The sequence below is a fragment of the Acomys minous genome (assembly GCF_964271855.1).
Source record: "Acomys minous genome assembly, chromosome: 3".
NCBI lineage: Eukaryota > Metazoa > Chordata > Mammalia > Rodentia > Muridae > Acomys > Acomys minous.
In genome coordinates this window covers 134,126,550-134,154,049 of record NC_140485.1, presented here as the reverse complement: position 1 = coordinate 134,154,049, position 27,500 = coordinate 134,126,550, and the positions used below count along the sequence as shown (strand labels likewise).

The 27,500-nt window shown below is 45.9% G+C and overlaps 1 protein-coding gene across 3 annotated transcripts in view; it reads left to right on the top strand.

The window, feature by feature from the left end:
- The window catches only part of CNKSR3 (CNKSR family member 3), an 89,009-nt gene extending 74,035 nt beyond the window's left edge, over positions 1 to 14,974 (top strand). For 2 of the 3 annotated variants that reach the window (XM_084774661.1, XM_084774660.1), the window contains exons 10-13: positions 2,947 to 3,071; positions 5,416 to 5,624; positions 6,086 to 6,175; positions 13,448 to 14,974. In XM_084774661.1, coding sequence (XP_084630787.1) covers positions 2,947 to 3,071; positions 5,416 to 5,624; positions 6,086 to 6,175; positions 13,448 to 13,746 — 723 coding nt within the window. In that variant the 3' untranslated portion in view covers positions 13,747 to 14,974. The remainder of the gene's footprint in view (positions 1 to 2,946; positions 3,072 to 5,415; positions 5,625 to 6,085; positions 6,176 to 13,447) is intronic. The other variant, XM_084774662.1, reaches the window with a different exon arrangement.
- Positions 14,975 to 27,500: the final 12,526 nt, after the last annotated feature.

The window sequence follows — 27,500 nt, the reverse complement described above, 5'->3', positions numbered from 1 at the left end:
AGCAGCAGTTGTCAGGTTCACGGTTGTCATCCTGACACCAGGCACTAGAAGAGCTGGGACAGAGAGTGGTAGGGACTGCAGAGGTAAGCTGACTCTTGCTGATGAGGTGGGGGCACCTTCAGCTGTGAGGTGGGAGGCACCTGCACTGACAGAAGATGATGTGTCTTCCTCATTAAACCTGAGAACCCCTATAGCAGGCATTCTGGCCTTCAGGCAGAGGTTGCCTTAGGTTCGCAGAGGCAGAATTGTGACCCCTGCCAAAGGGTGGCTGCTACACAGGAAGGGGAAGGCGGATGGAGAAAAGGCTAGTCCAGGGGTAGCCTGCTCTACAGGACAGAGGGTCCTGTGTAATCAGGCAGACGCAGGCTGGCCTCTCTTAGGAGCAGCAGCTGAGGGCCATTCTCTAGAGAAAGGGTGTCTGTGGGCTTTTGGCAGTTAATATCTCCAGAAGCTGAGGAAAGATCTCAGTATGGGGGCTCCAAGTTGGTTTCACAGCCCTTGGCGCAAAGAATATCTCAAACTCTCTGGAGCCAAGGATGGGAGATAAAGTTGGGCTAAGGTAGTAGCAGAGATGGGGTACCAGGTAGAAGGCATAGACTTGCCCCTCAGGTGGCAGGCTGAGACCTGGCTTCGTATTCTTCTCTGTGTTAACTTTGGTAGGGTTGCCATAACAAAGCTCTACAGGCTGAGTGGTTGGGGTTCAAGGTCAAGGTAACTGCAGGGTTGGCTTCTTCTGAGACCTTGCTCTCTTGGCTCGGATATAGCCACCTTTTCTTTCTTGTCTTCACATGGTCCTTCCTCTGTCTGTGTCTTCATCTAATACAGATGCAATTGGACTGAGAGAATCCTAAATCCTCATTTTTAACTTGATCACTTCTTTCAAGATGTGATGTCAAAATACAGGTACATACTGAGGTGTACTAGGTCGAGGGGTCATGGGACCCCAACATTGAGATTTTGAGTGGGCATGGTTCAGCTCGTGACAGTATCTAGACACAAGAAATCACCATGCAGGAGGCTGCTGTGCATGTGTGGGTGTGAACGGGAGGTTCTGAGCGTGAGATGATGCCCTTCCTGTGAATGACGAATGATCTGAGAGACCTTGGAGACGAGGTGGCCCCGCTTGGGGATGAGGGAAGTAACCACTGTGAAGATGGAGAAGCTGCTATGCAGCTCAGCTGCCGAGCGCTCTTGAGATGCATCCAGGCTGTTTTCAGAACGTAAACACTGTGGGCAGGAATGTAGGCTTGCTCAGCTCCTGACCCCGGGTGTTTCCTCACCTCAGTCCTCAGTGTTCATTATGCCTGGTGCTCAACACTGCTGGGACAAACGTCATCTACTCTTTCTCAGTACCCTAGTGTTGTCCCCTTTCCCATGAAAGATGTTCACCATTCTGCTTGAAGGCTGCATACTGACAAGTGAGGGCTTTTCTAAACGGAAGTCATCATTTTTGTTCAAATTTGGGGGTTAGGGGTGGGGGATGTCTCATGGAATGCTCCAGAATACTTGTGGCTCCCAGGATTTTGAGGCTCTGGATCTTGTCTCTGTGTTTTCAGATGTGATTTATTGGTTCCCAGTGAATTCCATATTGAGCTGCATTGAGGGCTTGGTTTAGGAGATTATGCTAGATGGCCAGGCAGAGCCCATGCCTCTGTGCTGTTGTGTCCCTTCTGAATATAGCTGTCACGTTGGCTCTCTTGGTGACCGTGGTTCTGTACACAGCAGCTGCTGAGTCCTAGAACCCATTGCACCCATCACATCAAAAGGGAGAGCCTCCGTCCCTCACAAGGTCTAGTGTGGACTTGTTGGCCTTTGTCAGCAGTTCCCACGCTCACTGTGAGGACTTGGCTGGCCCCTTCCCATCCGGAGGTGGGTGGTCAGCATCACTGTTGGATTGTAGAAGAAATAAGACGGAAGGTCTCAGTAGAAGATCTCAGGATGTAAGCCCTTCCTGCATAGGCAAGACTTGCACAAACCAGCCAAAACGCCGGCATGGATCTCCCAACCCTTGAAGTCTCCCCACTGTCCGAGGAGCCAGTGGCAGTGAGAGTGCCAGGAGAGGGAGAGTCAGTTTTCTTGAGGGCTTTGGGCCCTGGCAGGCCACCTCCCCACACTCCAGCATGGGGGCCCACACCCGGCCTCGTGCTGGCAATACTAAGCGGCCTAAAGATAAGTGGGCTGGCAGGGAGGAAGAGGGAATGAGAGAAGAAGAAATTGAGAGGGGAAGAGGGCCAAGGATGAGAGCGGGAATGGGTGTAGATTGGATCCAAACATGTACATGTGAGCATTAAATATTTAATAAAAATGTAAGTCCCTTGAGGTCAGTACTGTGATTAAAGATAGGTAAAGATTTAAAATTTAAAACTAATTTATACACGAGTATTTGTACTGTGGGCATGCATTGATAAGTTCTACAGAATGAGTTGTATGTTTACTGCGTAGCCAGCATGTCCCGTGCCCTTCGTGTGTGCCATCTCAGTTTCACAGCTGCCCAGCTGGATGCTGTTCTTGTTCCCATGGATTCCCATCTTATAGATGAGGCACAGGGAAGTCGGCGGGCTGACTGCCTCAGCAGTGCATAGCCAGCCAGAAGGCTAGCCAGGCTCGTGCCCAGCCCCAGAGCCACACTTCTAATTAGCAGGACACTGCTGCATGCTTGTCTCAGCCATCAGGATTGTTAGTGCCAGTTTTACAGAGGAGGAAACTGAGGCAGGGATTTTAAAGTGGGTTTCCTAAAGCTAGAGCTAAAAGCAATTGGCTTCTAAGAGTTGTGAGTTGGTAGTCCATGGAAGCATGGACACTGAGATCTGTTAGTTGCCATGAGTTGGGGTGAGCTCTGCCTCTGTGTGCATCAGGCCTGGCTCTGTTCGGGGTGGGGAAATTACACCAAGAATAATCTCCAAGTTGACCTTTGTTTCTTCATCCCTTGTGTGGTTCTCGTTGTAGACCTCACCCCCGCCCACCACAACGCAGTCCCCAGAGAGCACCATGGATGCCTCCCTGAAGAAGGAGAAGCCAGCCATCCTGGACCTTTACATCCCTCCCCCACCTAGTGTTCCCTACTCGCCCCGGTATGTTAACCCTGGGTCGCAGAGTGGACTGGTCGTGTGCTCACATGGGTAGATGCACTGAACCAGGGAACCACTTTAAATAAAGAGATGTGGCTCACTGTGTGGGAGCCACAGGGCTGGGTCTCGCGTCATGGGGCTTGACAGTTATGCATTTGGTAATGACAGACCTCTAAGAAAAGAATGCCAACATATCTTACTTGTGAAAAATTTATAAGTCTATGCTTTTGGGGCTTGAGAGGGGCTGCTTGAGGGTCCCTGTAGCTCAAGTTATGTCAGCTTCATGATTCATTTGTAGGGAAGACACTAAAAGTATCTGTGTGAGAATCATTAAAGTTGTAGCTGATTTGACCAAGAAAGATGTACACACATGCACATATACATGCACACACAAAAGACACATAAACATACATATAACTCAGGCATAAACACACATACACACACGTACATACACACAGACATGTATACAAACATATACACACAGAGACGTATACAGACACACATACATATATGTACACAAACACGCAGACACAAATATACAGACACATACACACATACATGTCCACAAACATACACACTCATACATGTATACAAATATATACATAGACACACACACAGACACATACACACAAACATATACATATACACACAGATGGACACAGACACACACACACACACACACACACACACACACACACACACACACGCACACCATAGCACTCTGAAAAACTGTGGTGTGATATGAGTTGAAATGTCTGCACAAGGTTCATGTGTTCCATGTGTTGCCAGCTCTTGCTTTGGGTCTTACCCGTGATGTGATGTGGTAGAGTGTTCACAGGGAGAACAGTGGTGATTGAGGTGTGTGCTCCAGGCTTACCCATGTGGGGTCACATACCGACATATGCCAGTGGCATTAGAGGATGTTGCTTTTATTCAGAATATACAGTGAGGGGACAGGGTTTCCCCTTGGCACAAAACAGACTGGGTACTGCCTCCAGTACCGCCGATGTCTCACTCATCTGAGCAAACACAAACTGAGAGCAGAGTCATTTGTGTCACAAGGCAGAGTTGGAACAACAGTTGTAGTGAATGTTCCTTGCTTATTTCTCTTTAGTTATGGGAGTTTTTGCTACTTTTGTGTTTCTTGCCTGGGGACAGAGAAGTTGCCCTGTGGTTTCCTGTGGCTTACCCAGAACGAATGAAAGCATGTAGAGATTTACCTCATGCGTGGTGGTCAGAGGCGTCTGGTCACAAGTGGGCCTCTTGCCTAGTTCCCAGGGTTCTGTGGCACAGATTTGGAGTGGGTTAAAGCTGCAGGGGGTATTGTCTCTGCACATGGGGACCCCAGAACCTCACAGGCCAAGGTGTGGGTCATTGCGTCAGGAAGTGTAGGGAGGTAGATCCTCCAGCCCAAGCCCTCGTGTTCTCTGGGCTTCAGTGAGATTGTCACTGAAGTTCTGGCAAGACGGGGCCTGAGTACAGAGAAAGGAAGGGAGCTGGGATTTTGAAATCCCTGTGAGGGATACACGTGGTTGTACATTGATACATAGGCTGCTGATGAGCACTTTCTCTGAGGTGTGAGAAATGCCAAGGGGGTCAGATAAACATGTCAGGTGGCACAGAAGCTTGTGAGTGAGGAGCTTATAGAGTAGGTTTAAAATGTAGAAAACAGGGGGAGGGGGCAAAAAAAAAATGTAGAAAACAGATTCCACGAAGCCAGGGGAACGTGGGTAGCAGACTCTCCTGGGGATGCCACGCAACAGGCTCCATGACCCTCTTTAATTCTGTATTTTGCCCACTTGGCTTCTACTGATTCCCTCACAAAACTTGCCAAATGCAAAGAAAGTAAGTTGTTCCGCTGGTTGGTAACTTGGGCTCAGGTAAAAACTGAGCTCTGCCATATGTTGAAATTTTGGCAGGATTAGGATGGAATTGCTGGTTAACTTAGTTTTGTACTGAGTGTTGAGAGCATAATTTTCAAAACTAACACCCTCCAAACACATCAAGAGTCTCTTTGCTGGATCCAGACAATGATGCTACCTACTCTTGGCTCAAGAAGACTGGTGTAGTGGCTCACACCTCACCTGCAGACTATTGCTGTGAGCACCAGATTGACCCAGCAGGCGGAATGTGGGGGAAGCAGGAGCTGTGTTTACAGAGATGGCATTTGTTCTTCCGCAGGGGAGTCTGGATGTACTTGAAGGGGCAGCTTGAGTTGAATAAGGCTTTTGCTCTAGTGGGAAAGACTGAAAGTCATGTGTGCCCAGCGTAGCTGGGCTCCTGTCGGTCATCCGTCAGCAGGAGAGCTGCGCTGTGAGCACCCTAATGGCCGCACACTGTCTTCCAGGGACGAGAATGGGAGTTTTGCCTATGGAGGACTCAGTAAGAATAAACAGCCATTGTCTGGGCGCAAAGGTTCCGAGTCCCCTAACTCCTTCCTGGACCAGGAGAGCCAGAGACGCAGATTCACCATCACCGATTCCGATCAGCTGCCGGCGTATTCGGTGGGAACCAGTGTTCTGCCCACCAAACTGCGAGGGAAGACGCCGTCCTATGGTAAAGTCTCCAGTGGGCGTCTTGTCCTGCTCTTCCTTTTCACTGCTCTTCCCCACCCCGTCCTTATTTGGGGCTCTGGCATGAACTTGGCAGACTCTGAAGGTGATCCGAGGAAAACATAAACCTCAATGAAATTCTAAGTATGAGCTCTTTATTCATCTGGCTAAAGCAAAGCCTTGTTGAGTCATTGCTCTGCCCGACATCAAAGCCCAACTGGGCTGAGCTCACATTACAGTTTTAACTTTGCTGTTGGAGACTCAGAAGGCTCAGCCTCAGCTGATATTTTTTTTTTTTATGTCAACCTGGGCCTTGAAAATAGTCTTATTTTTACAATCCTTCACTGCTTGTCACCTCTTCTATTTAACTGGGCGTGGTTGGGACCTAGGCTATAGGTGAAGGGAGGTACTGTCTAGAGTTGATAAGTGCCACTCCCCCCGCCTCACCATCTGCTCTCTCCGAAGGCAAGCCCCGGCCTCTGTCCATGCCTGCAGACGCGAACTGGATGGGGATTGTGGACCCTTTTGCTAAACCTCGAGGTCATGGGAGGAAAGGTAGGTTTCACCTCAGCGAAGCAAAAGCGCCGAATGGCCGCCCCATGCTCTATTCCCGAAGGTGGTAGTCCTACCTGGAGACCCCACTTAGCTCTCCTGAGGAGCAACTTGTCATCCGGTCTGTTGAAGAGTGGAAAAACTGTATCTTCCTACTTAACAATTGTAAATCTAGTCAGCATTGTGGCGGTTTAAAAGGCTCTGGACACAAATGATCCACTTTTTAAACAAATCATTCATTGAACAGCGTTTAATTACATGACTAGTTTTTTTAAACTTGACTTTTGATGAGCAAACACCTCCTCTTTAAGTTATTAAAGGATAGTTACTGTCTGAAAGTTGTTTTGATTCACCCTGTAATCAGCTACTAGTTACTACACTCATCTTGAAGGAAATATTTTAAAAATATTTTTATTTGCTGGGCACAGTTGCCTATGCCTTTAATCCCTGCACTTGAGAGACAAGGAAAGACAGATCTCTGAGTTTGAGGCCAGCCTGATCTACATAGTTGAGACCCTGTGGCAAAAACAAAACTTTGCCAGGCAATGGTGTCACACACCTTTAATCCCAGCACTTGGAAGGCAGAGGCACGCGGATCTCTGTGAGTTCAAGGCCAGCTTGGTCTACAAAGCAAGTCCAGGATAGTCAAAGCTACACAGAGAAACCCTGTATTGAAAAACAAAAAACAACAACAACAAAAAAACAAAACCCAAAACTTTTACCTGTTTTTGGTGTGTGTGTGTGTGTGTGTGTGTGTGTGTGTGTGTGTGTTTGTCAGAAAGGCTCTGAATACCAAAATTGGGTGGACATTGTAACATCACTTTTGTAATGTTGAAACAGAGAACAAGTGAGAGGCAAAGTAAGATGGGTTTTGGGCTGGGAGAGAAAGAGAAGAATAATTGTTGACCTTAGAGCCTGGGCTGTTGGTGTTCTGTTCAGGAAGTTGTTTCCTGTGCCAATGAGTTCCAGGCTCTTCCCCACTTTTTCTTTTAACCGATTTAGTGTCTCTGGTTTTATGTTAAGGTCTTTAATCCATTTGGACTTGAGTTTTGTGCATGGTGATGAATATGGATCTACTTGCATCTTTCTACAAGTAGACATCCAGTTAGACCAGCACCATTTGTTGAAGATGCTATTCTTTTTCCAGACCCAAAAAGATACACATGGCATATACTCACTTATAATTGGACACTAGCCCAACAGAGATGTCCCCTGAAAGTCTTCACGTACCCAGAGATTAGCATACATACTGGGACTTCCTATTGAGACTCTAGATGAGAGAGGTCAGGAAGAATGGGGAAATAGAAGGATCCAGAGGGTCCTAGAAACCTACAAGAAGACCATTAAGGCTGGCAGATCTGGACCCAGGTGGGTCAGCTCAAACTACTGTACCAACCAAGGTCAATGCATGCAGTAAACCTAGAACCCCTATCCAGATCTAGCCAATGGACACCACATTCTGCACAATTGTGGGGAGAGCCAGGCGTGGTGGTGCACGCCTTTAATCCCAGCACTCAGGAGGCAGAGACAGATTGCTGTGAATTCGAGCCAGCCTGGTCTACAAAGCAAGTCCAGGACAGTCAAGATAATACAAAAAACCCTGTCTCGGAAACAAAACAAAACAAACAAACAAAAAAACAATTGTGTGGAGAACAGGGACTGACTCGGACATGAACTCTGGTGCCCCCTATTTGACCACTTCTACTTCGTGGGAAGTCCTGGTGACACTCAGAGGAAGAGTAAGCAGGCTCCCAGGAAGAGACTTGATAGGCTGTGATCTTATAGTGGGGGGCAAGGTCCCCTTCTGTCACAGACCTAGGGGAGGGGACTAGGATGAAAGAGAGAGGGAGGGGGAACGGGAAGATACAAGTGAGAGGACAACAAATGAGATGTAATCTGAATAAATTACTTAAATAATTTTTTTTTTAAAAAAGAGAGCAGAATAAACTGAAAGCCTAACCTTCCTAGTGAGCGGCTCCCGGCTTTTGTCACCTGTGTGCGTGGGTCACCTGGATTATACCAACACGACAAAGGGACAAGCTGCCAGTCTCTGGCCTCAGATGCTCGTGACGCGCAGAGGAAAGTCTGCAGCAGTCAGCAGGTGGCAGGCCTGGGCCTTGTTTGGATTTAGATGCTAGCGTCTTCCTTGGCGTTCCTGAGCGAGCGTGAATCCAGCCTGTTGTCTTTCACAAATGCAGAGGCGGCTCGCGGGGATTGGGGCTGCTTTAGACGTGAGGGCGTCTCTCCGAACACGGCTACATAGGAAACGACATCGCAGTGTCCCTGGGTTGGAGCCTGCATCCTCTGTAAAACCTGATGGTTTTAACCTATTCGCAACACCACAGCCTAATTCTAGAATATTTCCATCACCCTCTAAAGCATTCTGTACCTGGGAATGCACCTTCCTTAGCACCCCCGGAGAGCTGCAGGTCCACAAGCTTGCCAATTTCATAAATAGACACATACAGTATATGGCGGTGTGTGTGCGAGTATGCATGTGCGTATGACGGTAGCAGATGAAATTTCTCAGACTTGAGCAAGGGACAGACTGGCAGTGAGAATATATCAAGGTGAAAAGATTTTAGACAGAAGAGCTGGGAGACAGGAGGCTTTCACTAAGAACTTCCTGCTCAACAGTAGCAATTCCCCCGCTGCACGCCCCCCCCCCCGACAGGGTTTCTCTGTGTGTATCCCTAGCTGTCCTGGACTCACTATGTAGACCAGGATGGCCTCGAACTCACAGGGATTCACCTGCCTCTGCCTCACAAGTGCTGGGATTAAAGGCGTGCATCCCCATGCCCACCTCTATAGTAGCAGTTTTAATCATGATGTTTGCTGGCCCAGGGACATACCCGAGAGTTCTTTTGTGCGGCCATGTTTTCTTCTCAGTCTGAAACACTTGACTTTTAAATGGTTTTTATTTCTAGCAAAGATACTGTTATTTAGAACCATCATATACTGGCTTTCCCCTTTAAGTGGAGTTTTTTTTTTTTTAAGCTCTTCTTTTTAAATCATACCTGCCTTTTATTATTTTAAACAGCTTTAAATTTAAATACATTTTGATTATTCTTTTTCCCCCTCCCTCAGCTCCTCTCCTCCTTTCTACCCATCCAACTTTAAGTTCTTTCTCAAAAAACAAAAACCTAGTGCAACAACAACCACCACCCCCAACCAAGAAAATAAAACCACACTCAAAAGGTGAAAACAACACCAGACTGTAATCAAATAAAAGCGCACATAAAGAAACCGTGGAGCCCATTATATGTTGGTCAGCTGTTCCTGAACATAATCTTGTCCTGGGGTGGTTGTTAACACCCAGGGTCCCTCCATCCACCGAAGAAAACAATTTTCAGTCTCCCAGCAGGTCTGAATGACAGTTCGGTTGTTAACCTTTACCCTAGTGGTTGGGTTTCATTCATTCATTTAAAAAGTGACAAAATAAAATATAAGGTAAAAAAAAAAAAACTATCACATTGAAGTAGGATAAGACAAACCAACAGAAGGAAACAGCCCAAGAGAAGGCACAAGAGTCAGGGGCCGCTCACTAGCACACTCAGGAGTCCCATAGAGATGCTAAACCGGCAGCCGTTATCTGTATACAGCGGACCTGGTGCAGGCCTGCGCACACTGCTTCTCCCTGAGTTCATGCTTGCTTTGTTCATGTTGATTTAGAGGACCGTGTCTTCTTGGAGTCCTCCGTCGTCTCCTCTGCTCTTACACTCCTTGAGCTTCCTCTTCTGTAGAGGTCCCTGAGCTCTGAGGGGAGAGATTTGATGGAGACGTCGCACTTAGTGCTAAGTGGTCTAAGGTCTCTCGCTCTCTGTGCAGTGTCTGGCTGTGGGCCTCTGAACCTGTTCCGTCTGTTGCCGAGGAAGCTTCTCTGATGATGGCTCTCTAGTCCTGCTGAGCCATTGTGTTACCTCCGGGTGCTAAAGGAGCCTGAATGCATTGGCCGTTTTACTCGTGTCGTGTGACTGAAAAACCTGACAGAAACAGCTTTAGAGAGAAATGCTTCCTTGGGTCACAGTTTCAGCTGGTCACGTGGGGGAGGCAAGGCTCCGGCTGTCAGGACGAGCTCGAGGTGGAAGACATCTACGTGGTGACAGACTGGGACGCAGGAGCTGGACTGCACCCCTCAAAAGCTCACCCCTAATGGCCGTCTGCTGGCCAGGTCCCATCTCTCAAAGCTCCTCGGTCCCTCAAAGCAACATCACAAGCCAGGACACTAGCACTAAGAACACGAGCCCCTGGGGAACATTGCCCAGTCTCACCACAGCATTCTGTCCCTGTCTTCCTGGGCTCATTTCCCACCACACAGCACACAAGACGTCTGTGCCATCCCATCGTGTCAGTGGTTAGTACTGTTCAGAAGTTCAAAGTACTGTGAGACCCAAGGACAACTCTCTTAACCGTGAGCCCCTGTTGAAACCAAAAGGGAAGTTAGGTGCTTTCAGGATACAATTACAGGGCAAACCCGTCCAGGACAACACAAGACTAACACCCAGCCAGGCAAACACGCCCGACTCCGCCTATCACCGTAGAAGCCTAATAACATGATGTAAGCTTCAAGGGACCCAGACGCCTTGCTCCACAGCCCTGCTGATTGCAGCCACAGGGCATCTCTTAGGGCTCTGTTTGCTCCTTGCAGCTCTCCGTGGCAGATGTCCTCAGCATCCTGGGGTCTCCAGTACAACTTAGGTTCCACGTTCATAGCTTCACATATGGACATCTTGGGGGGCTCCTTGGAGGCAATTCAATTATATTATACACCAGCTGTCCTCACGGTCTTTCCTTAAAAAACAGTCTGTGTGTAAACCGTCATGACCCCATAATTCATACATGCTGTGTGCCTGTGCGCCTGCGAAACTAGTGCTGTGTGGACAACGCTGAATTGTGCGTCTGGAGGACGGTCTTGCCCTGTTTGGACCCCAGTTGCAGCAACCTCTTGAGTACCAGGAAAACATCATCCAAAGGGTGTCTTAGAGACAAGCGAGCTTGCTTTCTTAAAAGCGTGTGTGTGTGTGTGTGTGTGTGTGTGTGTGCGCGCGCGCGCGCGTGCGTGTACGCGCGCATTCATGCCAGGACATGTTGAGATCAGAAGGCAGCTTTCAGGAGTTTGTTCTCTCCTTCCACCATGTGGGTTTCAGGAGTTGAACCGGTGTCATCAGTCTTGGTGGCACGTGTCCTTATCTGGTAAGCCATCATTTTACCAGTCCTGAGCTCTTTTTTCTAAAGGAAAGTTTTTAAAAATGGGTTTTCAGCTTGACACTTCAAAGCATTTCATGGGGAGGTCACAGTGTACCTCGAGATGTTCTCAAGGAAGCTCATGATCCTAGTGCACAGTGCACGGCTTCTTTCTGTGGTGCTATGTAAGCATCCTAGTGCACAGTGCATGGCTTCTTTCTGTGGTGCTATGTAAGCATCATCCTAGTGCACAGTACACGGCTTCTTTCTGTGGTGCTATGTAAGCATCATCCTAGTGCACAGTGCACGGCTTCTTTCTGTGGTGCTATGTAAGCATCATCCTAGTGCACAGTGCATGGCTTCTTTCTGTGGTGCTATGTAAGCATCATCCTAGTGCACAGTGCACGGCTTCTTTCTGTGGTGCTATGTAAGCATCATCCTAGTGCACAGTGCACGGCTTCTTTCTGTGGTGCTATGTAAGCATCATCCTAGTGCACAGTGCACGGCTTCTTTCTGTGGTGCTATGTAAGCATCATCCTAGTGCACAGTGCACGGCTTCTTTCTGTGGTGCTATGTAAGCATCATCCTAGTGCACAGTGCACGGCTTCTTTCTGTGGTGCTATGTAAGCATCATCCTAGTGCACAGTGCACGGCTTCTTTCTGTGGTGCTATGTAAGCATCCTAGTGCACAGTGCACGGCTTCTTTCTGTGGTGCTATGTAAGCATCCTAGTGCACAGTGCATGGCTTCTTTCTGTGGTGCTATGTAAGCATCATCCTAGTGCACAGTGCATGGCTTCTTTCTGTGGTGCTATGTAAGCATCCTAGTGCACAGTGCATGGCTTCTTTCTGTGGTGCTATGTAAGCATCCTAGTGCACAGTGCACGGCTTCTTTCTGTGGTGCTATGTAAGCATCATCCTAGTGCACAGTGCATGGCTTCTTTCTGTGGTGCTATGTAAGCATCATCCTAGTGCACAGTGCATGGCTTCTTTCTGTGGTGCTATGTAAGCATCCTAGTGCACAGTGCATGGCTTCTTTCTGTGGTGCTATGTAAGCATCCTAGTGCACAGTGCATGGCTTCTTTCTGTGGTGCTATGTAAGCATCATCCTAGTGCACAGTGCATGGCTTCTTTCTGTGGTGCTATCTATCTTAACTACCAGGAGGCTCTGTGCAACTGCACACATGCTTCTTCCCTGACAAATGCTTTTCTTTCTCTTTTCTGCTTATCTTTTTCAAGTCTTTGTTCTACTTTAGCCCTTGCTCTCCCTGTGAACATGGCTGGAAACAGCCAGCAAGAGCAGCCACCCAGCCTGAGTGCTGTGCTGTCTTCAAAGTTCCTCTGCCAGTTTACTTAGTGTCTCAATTTTGGGTTAGTCCCCAGGATACAGGCAGAGCGTAGAGAAATTCTTCACCAAATCATAACCGAAGGGGCCCATCACCCGAGTCCTTACAGAGCATGTTCTCACCTAACGTCTCATGGGCGCGAGTGCTGCCAATCTTCCTGTCAGCATTCTGCTCTTTGAACGCCCACTCAGGTCACCTGCTAAGGGACTTTGCTGTCCCACATTTCCAGACTCTTATACCTTCTTTAAGAAACAAACCGTCAAGTTGTAGTTAGAAGCACCACTTCTCTGGTCCTGAATTTGTTGTTGTTGCTGTAACCTGACAGACACAGCCTCAGGGAGACAGACTTTGTTTTGGTTCATGGTTTCGGAGGATTTAGTTAATCATAGCTGGGGAGGCTTGGGGGGGGGGCGGAAGGGAAGGGAGAGAGAGAGAGAGAGATATTGATTGATTGATTCTGTCTGTGGCGGAGGAGTATGAGCCAGGCCCCATGTCCCAAAGGCTGCTCAGGCTCCCCAGCACAGTGCAGGGCTAAGGAGACACAGTCAGTACAGGAGTTGGCCGTGAGGAAGTACTGGCATTTCTGATGGAACCGTAACACTGATGGCGAACCTCTGCCGTTCTCTCTGCAGACACCCCCGGGGTAGTCCAAGCCCTTCACAGCAGGGCAGAGAGCTGGCTGTGTGTTTACTTGTTAGATCTGGGGGTTCTCGCTCTGATAGACTCTCGTGCTTTGTTTGGAAACAGGGGAAGACGCCCTCTGCCGGTACTTCAGTAACGAGAGGCTTACACCTATCGTAGAGGAAAGCTCTTCTGTCTACCACCGGTTCTCCAGACCTGCGACTGAGCGGCACCTGGTGCGAGGTGCGGACTACATCCGGGGGAGCAGGTGCTTTATCAACTCTGATCTGCACAACAGCGCCACCATTCCGTTCCAGGAGGAAGGGCACAAGAAGAAGTCAGCCTCCACATCTGCCAAGGCGTCCTCCACGGAGCCATCACTGTTGGTTAGCTGGCTGACTCGCCTCAAGCTGTTGACTCACTGAGGCTGCTCCACCAGCCTCCTGCCTGTCTTCTGCTAGCAAGTGCCTTCTTCCTCAGTGGACAGCTTCTTCAGACTCCACCCACAGTGCTCCACGACCTTACGTCATTCCATTTTTTGTTTTTTTAAGGTTGTATACTGCCAGTCCTGGAACTTTGAAGTCAGCAGAGGGCATCGAATCCAGAGGATCTTAGGTGCTGTTTGTGGAGGCAGAAGGAAGGACAGACATGGCGCAGCCTGCTTATTTTTGCCTCCCCATTGTGGGACCATGGCGACATACTCTGTAAATTGTGTGTTGGCCAGACAACTTAATGTCAGGAATTGGCAGCATTTTTCACGTTTGTTTTCTTGGGCAGTGGGGGACTAGAATTGATGGCTTTTGTTGCATAGATGTGTTGGTTTGTGGTCCAACTTCTGTTATCTGAAAAAGCCGAAGGAGAAAAATGTTTGTTTCGATTTTCTTTTTTTTTTAAGCTATAGGCCATATTTATAACTGGCAGCGTTCATTGCAGGATGACGTGGTGTGTGTGTGAGGCTCTTTGGAGCAGGGCTTTCCTGTAGATCAGCTGTTACAGGTGCTTGCCCCACCGTTTTCTGTAACAGCTTCAGAGTAGGCGCACCCAGACACAAACTCAGGAGCACGCTTCAGTGGGGCTCAGTATATGCATGGAAGTGTGTGCTTTTCGTGAGAGGTGTTGCAGTTATTTGTGCCGGTTCAGCGAGGGAAAGAAGCTATAAGATTTGCTGAGAGCCAAAGTATATCATTCAGGAAAACGAAGCAACAAGATTTGGGGTTATGAGTCGTTGGTCAGTTTGCATTACTGACCTGTTTTGATGTCCATCTTCTGGGGCGGCGGGGAAAGGCTACAGCCCTTCCCAGGTGTACACACTTTTGCTAATTAGAAGTATGTTGGAAAAGAAAGTCTCATGGTCACTGATTTTCAACTAGCATCAGGTATTTTGAAAATGTGTGTCTGCATATTAATTCTTGTTTAAACCGAATGTACAATATTTTGCTGGAATGGAGAAAGTGCTATCTTGTTAATTTAAGTGTTTTAAAGAGTTGTATATTTTTCTTACTCTTAGTCACACGTAATTGAGATGTTTCTGTTTTGCGTCATACGTGAAACCCAAGAAAAGGAACATTCAGAGTGTTTTCAGATTTACAAGTGACCACTCTGGCCATTGCCAGCATGGACACTAATATTAAAAACCGAAATAAACCCTCCTGAGCATTTTGAGATTTTATGAATGTGTGGTAGTGGGGCTAAAGAAGCAGACGGAAACGGAACTACAGAAAAGGAATATTCTAAAGTATTCTTAGGTAGAACTGTAGCCCGAGCCCCATGTACTCTCTTATACCACTGGGATTGTCTACTTACCTGCCTGAAATGCAGTTCCCAAGAGGTCCCTGGAGTTAGTAAGCCCCACCCTTCCCCTATCTTAAATGCCTCTGGTGGTGTTAAGGGACCCAGAAGCTACTTCTGTTAGTGTCATTGGGTTCACAGTGTGGTTAGGTTCACATTGGTATTTCCCCATCAATGTCTGGGCGACGTTGAGAAGCTAGTTTATTGGGTGCAGGCCCCAGCTGATGCCACAAACAGGGACAGAAGAGGCTTGCATGGTGATTTGTCTGGTACATAACCCACAGCATGTAGGCAGAGTATAGGAAAGGGCCTCCGGAGGCAAGGAAGGAGCTTCCGCAAGGGGTGCTGGCCCCTGCTGGTTTCCTGCTGGCCTGGGGTGCTCTGTGCTCTCACTCCCTGATCTGGAAGATGGTTCTTCATGGGACAGTCCTATGCTTAGTGGTGTACAATGCTTCAGATGCCATGGATAGCAGGGTGGCCTCTCTTCTGTGCACAAGTGTCTCTTCCAAATTGAGTGACTGTCCTAAGAACGGATTCTCAGAACTCAGACGTAACTCTTGGCGGCGCTCAAATCAAATGTTTTGCAGCAGATGGCGCCTCCCACGTTCTTCCTGGAAGCTCTGTAGGAAGTCTAGGGAAAGTTCTGGCTTCCTCTACAGCCTCCACAAATTTTTTCTTTGTTTTTTACCTGAGTTGTGTTTGAAAACTCTATTGCTGCTAAAATATTGTGTAAACCTCTACTTTTGAAATATATAACAAAAGCTAATAGTAATTCCTCAAAATGGGACCATGGAGACAATTGGGAGGGGAAAGAGCTTGCTGCACGAGGTAAACACCAGAGTGTGGCTCCCCAGTCCCCGCTCAGATCCTCCCATCTGTGCTGACTGTGATTCCAACACTCCGGAGCAGGCTGGCCGGCTAGACGAGCTGGGGGCTGCAAGTCCTGCTTCCAGTGAGAGATCGTTTTCCACATGTAAGATGGATGGCAGTCAGGAAACCCAGTGTCAGCCTCTGATCTTCATGTGCATGCATGTGTACACACACATGAAGACATGCATGCATACAGTAGAAAAATAACTTTCTTCAGAATGAATGGAAACTCCTGGGCTCCACACTTAACCCCTGTTCGGTGGTGAGAATGGTTTAACACGGAAAGGTAAAGGATGGGATAGCAGCTTACTGCTGACTCCCAGTCCTGTTGTACCCACCCAACACCATCCCTTTCTTAAGAAATGTTCTTTGTCTTAAAGTTTTTTAACTATATTTTGTTTTGCATTATTTAATACAAACTTTAAATGTAAATGTTTGATCATAGTCTTTTCCTCCCAAGTCCTTCCAGATCGCTCTCCCTCCCTCCCTACCCACCCAGCTCTTAAGTTCTTTCTCAAAACAAAACAAAACAAAGCAAAAGGCTCCAAACCAACAAAAACTAAAAACACCCAAGAAACAAAAAACAAACCCAACCCACCATACTGCAGTCAAATAAGAGCATGAGTGCGCACACACACACACACACACACACACACACCAAACCCGTGGAGTCCACTATGTTGGCCAGCTTCTGATCATGAGGCCTGTCCTGCAGTGGGTTATATACTTAGTGTTACTCTATTGGAGAAAACTGATTTTCCCTCTCACAGCAGGTATAAGTGACAGTTAGTGGCTAGGTTTCAATTCATTTGCTCATTTAAAAAATTATATAACAAAATAAGAAACAAAATTTTTATCACATTAAAGTTGCAAAGACAAAGCAACAAGGAAAAGTGCCCAAGAGGAGGCATGGGAATCAGAGACCCACTCACACATCCAGGAGTCCCATAAGAACACTAAACTGGAAGCCATTATAAGTTTGCAGAGGATCAGTGCGGACCCCTGTACACTCCCACGCTACGTCAGCTTTGTTCATGTTGACTTAGACTTAGAGGCTCTTGTTTTCTTGGGGTGTCTGTTTTACAACACTGCTATGCTTACCAAATGAAAGTCACAAACGATGCTCACACAAGAGCATCGGGCACAGCTAAAATGTAAAGAAATAAACCTCAAATATTTCAGTACGCAAATGCTCTAGCTAGCATGACTGTATTATGTTGTAATCAAATAGTAAAACAGTTCCTGATGTGCACACATACACAGTATCAAGTCGTCATCACCTGTGTGGAGAGATGTCTCAGCAGTTAGGCTGTTCTTTCAGAGGACCTGGGCTCTGTTCCTAGCACCTACATGGTATCTCACAACCATCTATAACTAGTCTTAGAGAATCTGATAACCCTGTTCTGACCTCCTTGGGCACTTAAATGCATACAGGCAAAACACATACACGTAAAAGTTTTCAAAAAGAAAAAAAAAAATGAATATGGAAGTTACTGCTGGAGCTCAGTGCAGCCTGCTACATTGGCCGTTGAGTACCAGGTACCCAAATGATGTCAGCAGTACAATTTTCTAAAATGTAGAAGCTTCCCAATGAAGTTCCATGGAGCCTGTCCATGATGCCATTGTACAGAGCTAGCCCTGCCCCTGGCACTGTTTTGAGTAAGGCTTTTGTGAGCTGAGTGCCGTGGTCACTTGTGGTTTTCCTCTTAGGGAGTTATCCAAGAATGTGCTGTTGGTGGTGGCAGAGCTGGGATGAAAATCAGGATGGCCTGGCTCCAGAATCCTCATTCATCATCACTGCTGTGCAAGTGAACTTCAGTGTACGGAATAATTGGCATTCCTGAAAAAAAAAATCCAAGGCATGTTAAGCCTGAACTAAAAGTCCCCTGTGCGTTGACACAGAAAAATGAAGTTACACAGATCGTTGTGAATTGGCTTTGCAGTGAAATGAGTATTGAGAAGGCAACTAAAAGTTGTGCTGTGGCGCTAAATCTTCATTGTGAAGGGCCAGACCCGTTGGTTGCCTGTAGTGTTCGTGATGCCACCTGGTAAATGCCAAGTAGACGCCCGTCAACATGTATATTTAGGAGGACTGCCTCTAGGGGGCAGCACCACCCGTTTAGAGCGAATGCTTTGAAGGAAGTCCTGGGTTGTTAAGTAGCATTTCAGTTGATGTATTTATCCATTTTCTGCCTGCTGTTTTCTGTGCATTTCTTTCTGTGCCCAAACTAATGTTTTATTATCTATTTTGTGCGCTTTTTGTTTTATTTTTATATCACCCCCTAAAACAATGCACTTAAACACCCCTAATTTTCTTTTCCACAAGCTTCTATGGTTTATTTACAGAGACAGAGTCTCTCACCCCTGTCTTAGTTATGTTTTCTACTGCTGTGAAGAAATGCCACGACCACAGCAACTCTTATAAAAGGAAGCATTTAACTAAGGTTGGTTTAGTCCATTGTCGTCATGGCAGGAGACATGGTGGCACACAGGTAGACAAAGTGCTGGAGAGGCAGCTAAGAGTTTTATGTTTGGATCGGCAGACAGCAGGAAGAGAGAGTGAACCATTAGGCCTGGCTTGAGCATCTGAGACCTCGAAGCCCGCCCTCCGTGACATACTTCTTTCAACAAAGCCACATCTAATAGTGCCACACCCTGTGGACCCATGGGAGCCATTTTCTTTCATACCACCACAACCCCCAAGAGTTTAAACTTTATTTAAAGTTCAAATATTACCAGCAATGAAGAAGCGTCTTGCTGCCTTTGCCAGCCTAGGGTACATTAAGTAGAGATGTAGGTCTCCTAGCTTAGATATTTCATCTGCTGTATATGTATTTCATTTGCACAGATAACTGGCTCATATTTTTTCCTAGATTATATGTAAGTGACTATCTTAAAAAGAATTCATATGCTTTGGTATAGCTGCTCTAGCTTGGCCAGTGTTTCTGATATTCATTTTATGAATTATTGTGTCTTAGTTAGGTTGGGTTTTGCCTATAACCAAGTATAGAATCAGAGGTCAAGTCCAAGGTGCTGACAGTTTCAGATCTGGTTTGCACAAAGGCAACTTGGGTCAGGAAGAGAGGAGTGAGTGAGAGAGAGAGAGAGAGAGAGAGAGAGAGAGAGAGAGAGAGAGAGAGAGAGAAAAGTGGGGAGAGAAGAGAGAAGGAAGGGGGCAGGGGGAAGGAGTGAGGAGAAAGATCAAGAGCATTGAGGGAGAAGAGAGGAAAGAGCACACCGCAACCTTCTTACAAGGGTACTTTCAAGGGCTTACCTCAAAGCCTTGTCTTCTAGAAGGTTCCTAATGGGGCTCAAGGCTTCCGTGTAGGAAGTTTGGGAGGGGGCAGGACATTCTGTGTATTTCACACTTAGCTAAAAGAAAATTTTTTTAACATCTTTTGGTTGAAGACTGGCTTGAAGAGTACCTTAATGGCCGGGCGTGGTGGCGCACGCCTTTAATCCCAGCACTCGGGAGGCAGAGGCAGGCGGATCGCTGTGAGTTCGAGGCCAGCTACAAAGCGAGTCCAGGACAGTCAAGGCTACACAGAGAGACCTTGTCTCGAAAAACCAAAAAAAAAAAGAGTACCTTAAGCCTGGCCTTTTCAGCTTGTCTTCCAGGACATGGAAGGCCTTGTGGGATGAACCGGACCTATCAGAACCCAGCGCAGGTTTGGTAACCTACAGGGAATTTCAAAATGGATTCTGTAGCTCTCAGTCTCTGTACCACAGGGGTTCTATTTATTCGGGTTTAGAAGTATTTTTAGAAGTGGGCTGATATCACAGTGTGAAATTTAATGTAAGTAAAGGAAGAAAAAAGATTAAGTCACGTTGAGGTTTGCCAAAAAGTCTCATTTTTCTCCAATTTTAGGCAGTGTAACCTATCTTAATTTCTTCTGTTCTGTAGTTTCCCATCCCTATGGAGGAAATTTTCCTGCTACATTCCTTCGCAAATAACGATCAATGTCCTACCTATTTGGAGAATAGAGATTAAATTCTGTCTGGAACTAACAAAATAATGCCACACATACAGAGGCCTGCCTGTTGTGTAGGCTGTCGAAAGCTTTGGGGCTGTCTGTGAATATGTGCAGAATGTTTAGGTTTCCTGAGGCCCAGGCTGTATCCTGACAAGCCTGTGCACAGTTGTAAAAGGTCATGGGTATTCCTGAAGCTCATCTTTTGAATGGGTCCTGTCTGCTTATGTTGTTCACATAGGACTGTCGGGAGGTGATGCAGTGAAGGGCGGTGGATGCCAACCCTACATTTTTGTTATTGAGTATGTTGGCCTGTGTGCTATGAGGAAGACAGGTTTGTTTTGAGGCTGGCCCTCTTTCCTGAGTGTCACGTTTTTTTGAAAAGTTGTGGAACTGAAGTCGTGGGAGAAGATTAAAAAAGAAACCTGAAGGGATTTTACAAAGTGAGGAAAGGCAATAAGTCCTGACATCTCAAGGTAGTGAGAATATCACCATCCCCCGCCCCCCCCCACCAGAGCCCCCCAGAGCCCCCAACCCCAGCTGCTGCCTGGAGCATCATAAGCAAGGGTGTACCTGGTAAGGACTGATATGAAAGAGAAAAAAATATCAAGAGAAAAGTAATTAAAAGGAGAGGAGGAATGTTATTCTAGTGAGTAGACTTGTTTAAATGGGTTTATAATTTAACTTTGAGGCGTTTTAGTTGAAGATATTTCTTCACCATTTTGACATATCTTGGTTGGATCATTTTGATAATTTAAGAAGCATCATAGCTTTAAAAATTAAGTTTAATATAAAGCAATACTGTCTGTGAGGTAAGAAATTGTTCCTTTGATTTCGCAGATGTCAGGCTCTGTTTAAGAGCTGCCTGCATCCCATTTTCTCAAAGGAGGCTGTGCCAGGGTAAGAGAGGAAGTGAGTGGGGAGTCAACATGGACACAGAAAGCTTTGACTTTTGGAAATTGGCATCAAAGAACCAGAAATAGTTGTGGAATTAGCTTTTGGAGTCAGACCATTTACAGACTTTGGTCTTGAAGCACGTTGTTTATCTCTGCCCTGCAATTACCTACGATGTGGAAGTGATGCTAGACTCCGCAGCCTAGGCTTCCTTTGGTTGCGCGAGAGCACGTAAGGCCCCTTCTCCAGAGCATCTAGATGCTCACACTTGCCTGCTGTAACAGCAGTGCTTTTTCTTTCTTTCTTTCTTTCTTTCTTTCTTTCTTTCTTTCTTTCTTTCTTTCTTTCTTTCTTTCTTTCTTTTCTTTCTTTTTAAATCTTAGCCTCTAATAAATAAAGCATTCAGGGCCAGACAACGGGGAGTTACTCACCGTTTTGTCTATAACCCACAAAATAATACCCTTGTCCACTGTCAGAGGCTGCCATTGGAGTCTGTGGCTTGGCAGTGTGGTTGTTACTGGTACGTATCTTTGTCTCTCAGATGCTTGGCTGAGTCAGAACCCAAGAAAGGATGGCCGTCTATGAACGGACACACTGTGAACACTGAAGTTCTGTTTGAATCATGGGCTTGGCTTATCCTCAGTTTATCTCCCCCCGCCCCCCCCACACCCAAAATTCCTTCATCAATTATAGATGAAAACAAAGGAAGTTCCCAGCCCTAGAGGCTATAATCACTCTTGCTAACCATCTGTGTCTTAAAGTGGCACCCTGTTTTTATGTTTTTTGTTTTGCTTTGTTTTTGTTAAGGAGTGATGTGAAAGGCAAAGGGGAAAAGAAACCATGGGGCCAATTAAGGAACCGAAGAGCGGTTGTTGGTCTGGGTTCTTTCGTTTGGTTTGTTGAGCACTCTGTGAGGGTCAAGAGTCTGGGCATGCGCAGTTTCAACCACTCCGAGACCACTCAGCAGTTTAGCTAGCGCAGATGCTGGGCCCTTCTGCTGACTCTGGAACAAGTCTTGAATATAGCGACCGCCTGTAAATCAGGTCAATTATCGGTGCCATTAGACTGGGGCAGAGTTGTGGCTATGCCTTTTATGGTAACTTTGCCTGTCCCTTCCTTGTTAGAAGGCTGCATTTGTGCCCCCTCATCTGTTAGGCAGAACAAGACGACTTGGTGGGTATTTAGCCACATTTCACCGGTACAAATCCACAGCTTATAGATGCAGCCTAATAAGTTACAAACACCCCTAAACCAAAATAATATCTACCCCCCCCCCCCCGGGACCCCAGTAAAACCCAAGACTGTTCTTTGTTCCGTATCACAGGTGCATTTTGTACTGATTGCTTCCGTGGACCTCTCACCCCGGCTGAGGACCTCTCAGGTCTGCGTATCAGTTCTCCAGATCAGCCACTGCTAATCTCCACCAGCCAGGGAAGGCAATGATGACGTCACGATACGTCTTGCTTGTGCGATCTGCGCTTATCCTAAGGACCAGCGAGGATCAGTTGACACTTAGACCAGAAACGAAGAGGACTCTTAAGAAGGAGTTAAAGCCAAGATCGTGCAGAGCCTTTACTCCTCGGGCACTCTTAAGTGGATGGAGGAAGATTTAGGCTAATAGAGTTTGTAGTGCTGCACTTTACTTCAAAGCGTGGCTCCGCCATCTTCAGATTTCCCTCATTGAAGGATTGCCAAGAATGCTGCCCCGAGGGAGCATTCAGTAGTTTGAATTGACAAGTAAATGCGAATGCTAGGTTGTGCATTTGCTTTGTATATTAGTTCTAAGGAGGAACTAGTTAAATTTAGCAGACGTGTTTTCCTTAAATCCTTGACCTTGCGTTTTCAGATTCACCCTTAATCTGAATCTTGAAGGAGGGTAATTTGGGTCCAAGAAATACAAGTATACATATAAGCACTAAGTTGGTGAGATGGCTCCGTGGGTGAAGGCACTTGCTACACAAACCTGGCAAGCTGGTTTTGAGCCTCAGAACTCATAAAAAGGAGGAAGGAAAGCAAAAAGTTTCCTCTGACCTCCGTGCTCTCTCTCTCTCTCTCTCTCTCTCTCTCTCTCTCTCTCTCTCTCTCTCTCTCTCTCTCTCTTTCCTTCCCTCCACCCCCCCCACACCTCTCACACTAAAAAATTTAAAACTTGTTGACTCTATAAATGTTTTTGGGAACTTTGACCTTGACATACTGAGTGATATGACCATGGAAAATATTGTCAATTATATTTTGGATACAATAAATTGCACTGTTGAAATTGCCTTAGACCAAAATTTTAGTTTTAACAACCACTCGTCTCTGAATGGTGCTAATCTACTACTTTATGGCTATAAGTCATCAGAAATTCTGCACCCATGAACCCTAGACTCTAAACAGACGACAGATACCAGGAGAGGCTCAGCTATGATGCAGTTGAACAAAGAAAAAGAAAGTTTAAAGGAAGACAATTAAATGGAGCTGCTTGCAAATAGTGTTTAAAGATGTTGATTATCGCTGAGGTCCCGCTTAGTTTTTTCCCCAATTAATTCTTTGGAGTGCCGTTATCAAAAGCACTCTGTAGAACTAGCTGAGAATGGAGATGACTCCTCATTCTTTTCCCGGGGACTGAGATTGAGTTCTATTCTTGGAAGGGGAAAATAGCGCATGCATGCTAATGAGAACACTGTGTTGCTCTTTCCTTGCTTAGAGAACCGTCTCCTGGAGCGCTGCTGTAAGCCCCGCCCTTCACCCTGGGCAGCTTCCTTCCGCTGAACTTTGCACCTGTAGTTCTTGGCTTCCGGCCAACTGTTCTGTTCTTTAGGCTTTGTGGGGCAGCTGACGAGATCCTATGGTTTCTCCAGTTTGAGGCTTCCAGGTTACCCCAGCGGTATCCACAGCATCCACTGGGGTCTGTTCCCAGGAAGGGGACAAATTTCCTGGGCTGTTGTAGGAATAAAGAAACAATGCAGCCATCCATAGAGCTCGCTGTTTGCAAGCTCTTGCTATGTTTTGAACCACATGGGGAGGTGTAAGTAGATTTGACAAGAGGGCTTGGAACAGAGTTGGCGATGGCTGATAGCTTTCCTAAGGGCTAGGGAAGAGCCCCTCTTGTTGGGCCTTCGTCGTTTTGTGTTTCACTCGTTTCTGCTCTTTACTTTCTCCTTTATTCTACTACTCCCTTTGGTGACAATTGTCACTCCCTTTTCCTCTTCCTCCTCCTCCTTCCTCCCCCCCTTTTTTTTTCTTCTCCTTCTCTTTTTTACTTGTGCTGGGTCATGCTATAACAAATAGTTTTCAAAATATCAGTTTTCTCCCCACATTGAAAGTATATTATCCTCACTTGAAGTCTTCGTGGATGTCTCAAATTGAGTGACACTCCACAGTGGCCTTTCTCTAACTTGGGGGGCTTGGGTATTCTGCTTTATAGTTTCTCCAACTTGGAGCCTTATCTCTATGGTGGGCTGGGGGGCCAGGCCGTAAGGAAGGACACACAATCCCATTGGCTCAGTAATTAGGGTCATGAGCTACTGAACCTGCACAGAAGGGCAAGAGAGGGACACTGATTAGATCAGTGGTGTCTCCCATATTTCTCACCTTGAATACTTACTTCATACTATGTAGTTTTGAAATAATGGTTGCGACTGTACATTTTCCTTGAAATGTTACTTTTGCCATATTTCCCAAGGTTTGGTTTGCAATGTTTTCATTATCTTTCCAATGCAACTAATTTTAAATTCCTGTTATTATTTATTCTTATATTTATATACCTCTTCAAAGTTGGTGTATTCTTTATTGCCCTCATATAGGAAAGGATTTTTATATACATACTTAAATACATACATGTATGTATTATAGAGTACTATAATAAAATGAGTACTGTAGTAAAATGGGTAGCTATAAAAGAAAATGCTGCTTCAGTCACCTACCTTAAAGTGAGGAACTTCTTTGCATAAAAACAAAACACAGCAAAACCCTTAATGAAAATAAAATAAAAGCTACAAATTAGAGGGAAAATATAGTAGTAATTCTTATAAATGAGCAAAAAAGAGGATGATAAACGTAAAAGTATCCAAAGAGCATTTAATAAAATGGCCTGCAGGGAGACCACAGGGAGATGCTGGCAACTGTTAGCCACCCAATTGATTCACTACAGTCACTTGGAATCTCTCTCTCTCTCTCTCTCTCTCTCTCTGTTTGTGTGTATGTGTGTGTGTATTGTGACCTGGTATGCAGGTATGCAGTTAAATTAGTATTCAATATCCTTATACCAGAGTATATGTGTCAGAGAGTAAGATGTAGACTACCCAAAATAAAAACACCAACATGTCAAGAAATGATTTATTTATTTGTTTACCTATTTCCATGTGCATAGGTGGGTGTTTAGACTGCAGCTAAGTCTGTGCACCATGTGTGTGTAGTACCTATGGATTCTGATGTCAGGCTTCTGATCAACTTCTGTTGAGTGCTTTTGATGAGGCTGACACCAATAGAAGAGGCTTCTATTTCTTCTGCTGCCCAAGTTGTTAGCAGGGTTCATTTCTTCCCAGGCCTGTCTTCTCAGCATGCAGTGACAGTGTCTAGGGGCTGTGTGCTCTTTGGCAATTTGCCTTAGCTTGCACAGCACAACCCAGTGCCCATCGACAAAGGAATGTTTACATTGTGGTGTATCTTTAACACAACAGGTGGGTTGTGACCCCTTTGACAAAACTCTATCTCCAAAAATATTTACATTATGATTTATAACACTAGCAAAATTACAGTTATGGAGCAGTAATGAAGGTAACTGGGGAGGGGTCACCACAACTTGAGGAACTGTATTACAGGGTTGCAGCATTAGGAAGGTTAAGAACCCCCACCTTAATGGAATATTCTGCAGTAGAGGAAAAGAAATGCTGTTTTCATCACAGAGACGATTTGGGATAACAATGGGACAAGCACAAAAGTAAGCATCAGAAAGCGACATGATATACAAGACAATGTCCTTTAAACATTCAAAACTGACAGATAGATTGTTGATATACAGCATGCTAATGGAAGGCTAACCTTGATAGGAAGGCGGCCTTTGCTGACCATGCAGCAGAGGGACGGATCTACAGCTACGAAACTAGCAATTGCATCATGCCAGCCTTGGAAAGCTGAACCACTGATGCTTCATTTTGAAGATTCAACCCCAGGACACCTCGGGTGAGAAATAAAGAAGAGAAGCCAAAAACCAGACACACAGCATGTTATGGGGTCGAACTGAACAGATGTCCCACCCAGTCACCCGGGGGAAGCTTGGAAATTGAGTCTTTAAAGAGGTACTTACGTCAAAATGAAGCCGTTACTGTTGGTTCAATCCAATGTAACTATGCTCTTGTAAGGAGAGTGCATTTGAGCACAGCTGTATGCAGGCGTGGAGTAAAAGCCATGTGAAGACTACGGGGGAAATTAACCAAATGAGAGACCCCAGAACACAGGAACCCTACAGGTACCTGGATCTTGAGCTCCTAGCTTTCAGAATCATCAGCAAGTCAGTTCCTTTGGTTAAGTTATCCAGTATTGCATCATGGTAGCCTTAACACATGAGTACATAAGGCCACGCATGGTTTTATTGGCTATCAGTTCAAACCTTGCAGAGACTCAACTGTGTCCTGCTTAGTGGGACTTCCATGAGAAGTTACAAAGTGGTCTGTGTGACTGATGTCAGAAAGAAAAAGGTTGTATTGTCTGAGTGTTTCCCATGTCTGGTCTCCCACTGGTGAATTTTCTTTTGAGAACTCAACACCCTTATACACGCTGCTTAGCCAGTGCCAGTGGCTATGCCCAGTAATGTAGCTTTTTACCCAAGGCCATAAATTATAGAGGGAGTTAAAGACGCTTGATGCATAGGCATGGCTTCACAGCTGACAGTCAAGGGAGTGAGCCATCCTGATGAGTCCTGGACAGGTGGACAGGGGGCCTGGGTAGCCTGTCCAGTGTGATGGTCAGGAATGGGCAGGGGCTGCGGCAAAGCAGATGAATGAGGAGATGTGATATGGGTGAAGCCAAAGGAATGGGAGGAAGCTCAGGAGATTTGTGACTGGTCAGTAATTTTCTAGATTTAGGTTAAGATAAAGGTGTGTGTGTGTGTGTGTGTGTGTGTGTGTGTGTGTGTGTGTGTGTGTAACACATGCAAGGTTGTTCATCTGATTCTTTTCAAAATGAAATAAACTAATAGATTAGTGACAGTAATGATATCTAATGAGATAATGAAAATCTCATTTTCAGATTTCAAAAATAATATTGCAAAGTTAAAGTAGTCAAAACAATATGTATGAACAGGAAGATGGACATAACGATCTATGGAACAGAATAGAAAGCCCAGAAGTAAAGCCACACGTGTGTGATCAATTATCTACAGTTGGGGTGATAAAAACATGCAGGGGAGAAGGGACCATCCTTTCAATAAACAGTGTCGAAAACCAGAATAACCACATAGAAAAGAGAGAACGGAACCTTTGTCTACACCAACACAAAAATCAACTGAAATTGTATTAAAGGCTTAATGTGAGACATTAAACTACAGAACTCCAAGAAGCAAATATAGAGGAAAGATCTCCTGACACTGATCTTGGCAGTGACTTCATGGAAATGACAAAAGACAAGACACCAAAAATAAGTGAAATTCTACCAACTAAAAAGCATATGAAGAT